We start from the raw sequence: 5763 nt of genomic DNA on the forward strand, positions 1-5763 counted from the left end.
GTTTTCTTCAATCCTTTGTTCTGTTGCTATATCCCTATGCTAGAACATTTTGAACATACTATATCCCTATGCTAGTCCTAGATTAATTTGCCCCTGCCCTATGTCTATGAGATACATACAGTAGTACATGACGCAACATATATTTTGCTGTTTTGTTTCTTTCCTTGTGGAGGGGACACATGCAGATGCAGACAGTAGGACTGAACATTGACCATTGGGTTTCATACGGCGTAGTACTGTACTCCTAAATTTGATGGGACAGGCAGAGGTTTTGCACACTGGCAACAAGCCAACAAGCATAGAAAACATCCCAAACGGAAAATGAAATAGCAAGGCGAGCACATCTCAAGTAGCAACAGATTTCCAATTTCGCAAGTCATCAACAACAAATTTCCAATTCCCCCAGTCATTAATCACATTTCACATGCTTGCAGTGCTAGCAAATACACTAGCAGTTGTGCACTGACTCAGCCTGAGAAGCTGTAAAAACACTAGAACACTGACCTCCAATTAACCACACAAAATGTGGCTCGACCGCCTGATGTGTGCCCATATTCGTCGCCATATTCTGCTGACCTCGCACGACAAAATCACGATGAGAGCCCAAGAAGAGCGCTCCATGAATGAATCAACTTGCCAAAACCTACTTCTCTAGAGGATGGATGGATGTTAGGAGCAAGAACACCAACAAAAAGAGTTAACGATCGATCCACAGGCTGGTCATCCTCTCATCAGATGCCGCCTCCCTGGTGGCCTCCCCACGGGTACTGAGGTGAGCGGTGGTCGGGGTAGCCCGCGCCCATTGCCATGGCCTGGGAGATGGCGAGTGGCTGCTGCGCTTGCACTTGTTGCGAGACCGAGGCGTCGGGGGCGGCGGAGAGGTCGGGCTTGACGTCGGCGTCGGGGGCGGCGTCCTGGAGGGGCAGTCGCTCGTAGACGGCGTTGGCGAAGGTGGCGGCGAAGAGGGTGACGGTCCCGGCGGCGACGAGCGGCCCCACGACGCACCCGCCGAGGACCTGGCCCTGGCCGGCGGAGAGCATGACGGCGAGGCCGGACGCCTCGGACGGTGCCGGGGGCGGGAGCACGGTGCCGGTCATGGAGAGGAGCTCGAAGCGGCCCGGGAGGGGCGCGGGCGCGGCCGCGCCGCGCACGACGACGTCCACGACGGAGCCGGACGCGCCCAGCACGCAGACGCCCCGGCCGCGGCGGCGCGCGTACTCGGCGACGCAGGCCGCGACGTCGGCGCCCGAGGCCACCTCGAGGATGTGCGAGTGGAGCGCGTCGGGGCTGTCGCGCGTGATGATTATCGGCGGCTTGGGCTTGTTCTTGGACCCCATCGGCCGCCCCCGCGGCCTCCGCAGCGGCACGATGGCCCCTGCCGCCGCGCCCATCTGCCCCTCGCCCTGCCCCTGGCCCTGCTGCTGCTGCTGCTGCTGCTTGTTCTCCGGCGAGGCGGCAACCGCTGGAGCCGGCGCCGGCATGGTCACCGCCGGCAACTGCAGCTGCTGGTGCTGATGCTGCTGCATCTGCTGCGGCTGCGGCGGGAAGTCCATTGGCCCTTGCCACCACTTGCTGCTGCCGGTGGCCATGCACGTAGGCGCCTCCCCCCAAGAATCCGCCACACTGGCTGGCTCCACAGTAGGATCCCACGCCCCCTCCTCCCTGACCCGCTGTCCTCCTGCCTCCCCCCCTCTCTCTCTCTCTTGAGATCTCGAAGCCGGAGACTGGGAGAAACTGAGCGCTTTCGCAAAGCCTTGCCTCCCTCGCTCGCCCAGTTGTACTGCCAAAAGTCCAAGAGAGAGAAACGAGGGACGCATATGGGGGAAGGAAGAGCGGCTCTTGAATCCCGACGGGACGGCGAGACAGGTGGAGCCGAGCGAGGCGAGAAGGCGCGGCATGTGCGCGGTGTGGTGGTACGTGTCGCGGTGCAGCGCGGCCCGAACCGTCCGCGGCCAGTCTGGTTGACGCTCGCCTCGTCATCGTGCCGCCTCTGTCCGAAAGGTTTCCGCGCCGTTGTCCGCTCTTCGTCTTCTTACCAAAAAATGTTCTTCGCATTTTGAGAAAAAAGGTTCTTCCTCGTGTGAAAAACCAAAATGTTATTTTCTTTTACAAAAAAAGAGTTGGATTCTTCATCTTCCATAGAAAGTTCTTCATTTACCATGGAAGTGAAACCGTACAACGTGTCCTCTGCCGCTTTTTCCGAGCGTGTTTTCGGTTCTCTTCTCACCGCGGAAGTGAAACTGAATGGACGTCTAGTCATCGGCAGGGTTTTCCGCGTCAGTTTCAGTTCTTCTTTTTACCATGAAAGTGAAACATGATGCCCGGTTCTCTGTTGGGTTTTTCCTACCATTTTCAGTTCTACTTTTCGTTGAAGAAGTGAAATCTGACGCCCGGACTTCTGCAAGGTTTCCTGCGCCATTTTCAGTTCTCCTTCTCATCGTGGAAGTGAAACCGAATGCTGTGTGCACGACTCTCAACTAAAACATTAGAACCTTATCCATTGATTAACTGAAAGATCATTAAGACGAGAATAACTTCCCTTTTTCATTCATTAAGAGAAAAGTTTTAGATAATACTATAGCCGTAGTTGCCCGACGACAACATTTTCTGTACATTTTTCGTTCTCCTACTCATTGCGGAAGTAAAATCAGACACCTTGTGTGCATTTCCTGTGTTATTTTAAGTTATTCTCACTGTGGAAGTAACACCTGACGCACTACCGTCAAAGAAATCATAACTGTGTCATCCAACGACTTACTGGATGATCATAAAATAGCATTGCGAAAGTTGTACCTAAACAAGGCAAAAACTTACCATTCAATCATGAATACGATGGTTTTAGATAATACTATGGCCACAGTGGCAAGGTCGTGGTGTCTTGAGTGCCCCTGAAAGACTAGCGGCTAATCTGTAATGTTTGCCCAATCATTGTGTCGTCTGAGCGGAGTTTTTTCCGCAACGTTTCCAGTTTTCCTTTTTCATGGCAGAAGTGAACCCCGGATGGACGCCGTGTCCTCAGCAGCATTTTCCGCGATATTTTCAGTTCTCCTTCTCACCATGAAAGTGAAACTGGGTGTCTGGCCCTCGACAGTGTTTTTCGCGGTGTTTTGAGTTCTTCTTTTGACCGTGGATGTGAAACGGGAAGCTTCGTTCTCGTCTGCCAAAGGAACCATTATAGTCTCATCCTTTGATTAACCAAAAGATCATGCATAGTGCTATAGTGGTGTTCTGAAATTTATTTTTAAACATATAAAATAACTTGCCTGCTTAGGGTTTTAGATTATATTGTGGCCACAATGACCAGAGGACAACATCTTATGAGTACTTTCAGTTTTCCTTCTCACCGTGGAAGTGAAATTGGATGCCTTGTCGCCAGCCATGTCTTCTGCGCTGTTTTATGTTCTTTCTCAACTTAGAAGTAAAATCGGATGTCCTGTCCTCCGCCATAAAATAATGAATATGTCCTGATTCAACAACTAACTAAAAGATCATGCATAGTGTTACAATGTTGTTGCAAAAGTTATTTTTAAAGAAGGCAAAGAAAAAACTTTCTTTTTTTACTTATCAAGATGAGAATTTTAGATAGTATTGCAGCCACAATGGCAAGGGCACTGATGGGGTTATAGTCCTAGGGTAGGGTCATAGGCCTGCCCTATAGGTCATATCCAAGGACTACCCTTCATAAGGGACAATGCCCTTAGTCAGTTCCGACTGAATTAAGGACTTCCCATCATTCAGCGGTGACGATTTCTCCATAATCCAGTCGGAGATGAGCATTCGGAGCGTATCAAACTTACCGACTGAATTAAGGACTTCCCATCATCCAGTCGGTGACGATTCCTCCATCATCCAGTCGGAGATGAGCATTCGGAGCGTATCAAACTTACCGACTGGATTCCACTCTGTACATCGTAACCCCCCTGGAGGGCAACGGTCATACGTTTTCATGTACCTTTATTAGCATTTAAGGCATACGTTACCTGTAGCGTAGACATTTAATCGCCACCACTCCACCCCTGTGCACCGAACCGTTGTGAAGGGCAGCGCACTCTATATAAGTCGCCCTTCCCCACTGTACCTAAGGCTCTGCCCATCCTTTCGTACCCTATACGTCTACTGTCAGACTTATACCCACGACAGTTGGCGCCCACCTTGGGGCAGGCGTCTACGCGACTTTCGGCGAGTTTGCGACTACATCTTTTCATCACGTCGTCCGGTGGAGATTTGTGCATGGGTCATGAGATCCTCTTCGACGCTCTCTCCTTCATCGTCGACGATTCGGCATGGCTTCGGGATGCTCCTCTCGACGTCGAGGCGCTCCCCAGTCGCAGGGCTACGCACTTCCGTGCCGGCGCCCGCGACATCCTTCTTCTCCAGCAGTCGGCTCTGGTGTCGACCTTCGCCCCCGTCACGCGCCGCAACAAGCGGTCTCGCCATCCGCGGCTCCAGCGTTGGGTGCAACACGCTCAGGCGCGCCAGAGCGCGTCTTCACAAGTGGCGGTCCTCGAGTCGGTTGTAGTTGCGCCGCCGTCCGAGCGCTCGGACTCAGTTCCGACTGAGTTTCTTCCGAGTACTGGGGTCGCGGGCCTGCAGCCGAAGTGCACATGGCCAACTCCCATGAAACTCCCCGCCAAACCGGCCTGAACGAGCACGAGGTCGGCGAGACATCCGGCGCTCGCCGTCAGCCCCGCCGTTCTGCTAGTCGGCGCACTCGTCAGAGTAACGTGGAGGTGTTCCGCACACCCGTCCTCAACCTGGTTGCTGCCGCCAAGATAGTCGATTCCCTCCAGCCGACTGACTCAGAGGCTGGCAGAGGGATCGAGCAGATCCGTGCCCTGCTGCACACGGCGCAGCAGCAAAATTCGGCGGTCTCCGAGTCGCACAACAGGATCCACATTAGTTCTGTTCGCGCGAACACGCATCGGTCAGTTCACAGCCCCGGTTCTCATCAACGACCACTAGTGGGGACAGGGCCTTTAGTCCCGGTCCGTAAGGGGCTTTAGTCCCGGTTCACCAACCGGGACTAAAGGGGCGGGACTAAAGGCCTAACCTTTAGTCCCGGCCCTGTTCCAAGCCGGGACCAAAGGTGCTCCACGTGGCCGCCTCAGAGGGAGTACCTTTAGTCCCGGTTCTACTTACGAACCGGGACTAAAGGATCCGTCTGTTTTTTTTGTTTGTTTGACACGAAAAGGTAGATTTTTTTAAAAAATTTTCAATTTTTATTTTTGAATATTTTATGTTTTATTCCAATTTTCTAATCTTTGAATTATTTGACAATTTAATCTCTAATCACCCATCCTCACTGCTCTAGCGTGGATCACTCATTTCAAATCGTCTAACTTCCGGCCGATCACCCATCCTTTCACTGCTTCAGCCCGAACACGCTTAACTTTCTGGTTCTATCGTCCCTAGTTGCCAAGTGTGCACTTGTTGTATTCCTGACAATAGTAAGCTATCAATCCTAAACAACTTGAGTCTTGATGTCATGTCACATGATTTAATTTTTTGAATTACAAACAATTATTACAATAAACTTAATAAGTAACAATAATAGTGAATTTCAATGAAAACAAAAAAATATTTTTAAATAAAATTAGTTTTCTTTTTTTTGGAAAAAACTTCTTTTTGAAATAACTTTTTTTCCATTTGGAATTTTGAGCATGTGAGAAAACTTCACCGGGCATGCCCGGGTGAAATCGAGTACCTATTTTTTCTAGTTTTTTTTGATATATTAATTTTTTTGGACATCGTATGTAAAAGTTA

The 5763-nt window shown here is 51.1% G+C and overlaps 1 protein-coding gene across 1 annotated transcript; it reads right to left on the reverse strand.

Annotated features, from left to right (window-relative positions):
- Window positions 1–345: 345 nt before the first annotated feature.
- LOC123408399 (AT-hook motif nuclear-localized protein 20-like) lies at window positions 346–2368 on the reverse strand. Its single transcript, XM_045101519.1, has one exon. The coding sequence runs from the start codon at window positions 1896–1898 to the stop codon at window positions 732–734; it is 1167 nt and encodes a 388-aa protein (XP_044957454.1). The 5' UTR covers window positions 1899–2368; the 3' UTR covers window positions 346–731.
- Between the last annotated feature and the right edge of the window lie 3395 nt (window positions 2369–5763).

This window comes from Hordeum vulgare, chromosome 7H, assembly GCF_904849725.1.
Source record: "Hordeum vulgare subsp. vulgare chromosome 7H, MorexV3_pseudomolecules_assembly, whole genome shotgun sequence".
NCBI lineage: Eukaryota > Viridiplantae > Streptophyta > Magnoliopsida > Poales > Poaceae > Hordeum > Hordeum vulgare.

Bases quoted from the DNA above. Each gene is read 5' to 3' on its own strand.
- LOC123408399 (XM_045101519.1), bottom strand. From the start codon at position 1,898: ATGCCGCGCCTTCTCGCCTCGCTCGGCTCCACCTGTCTCGCCGTCCCG.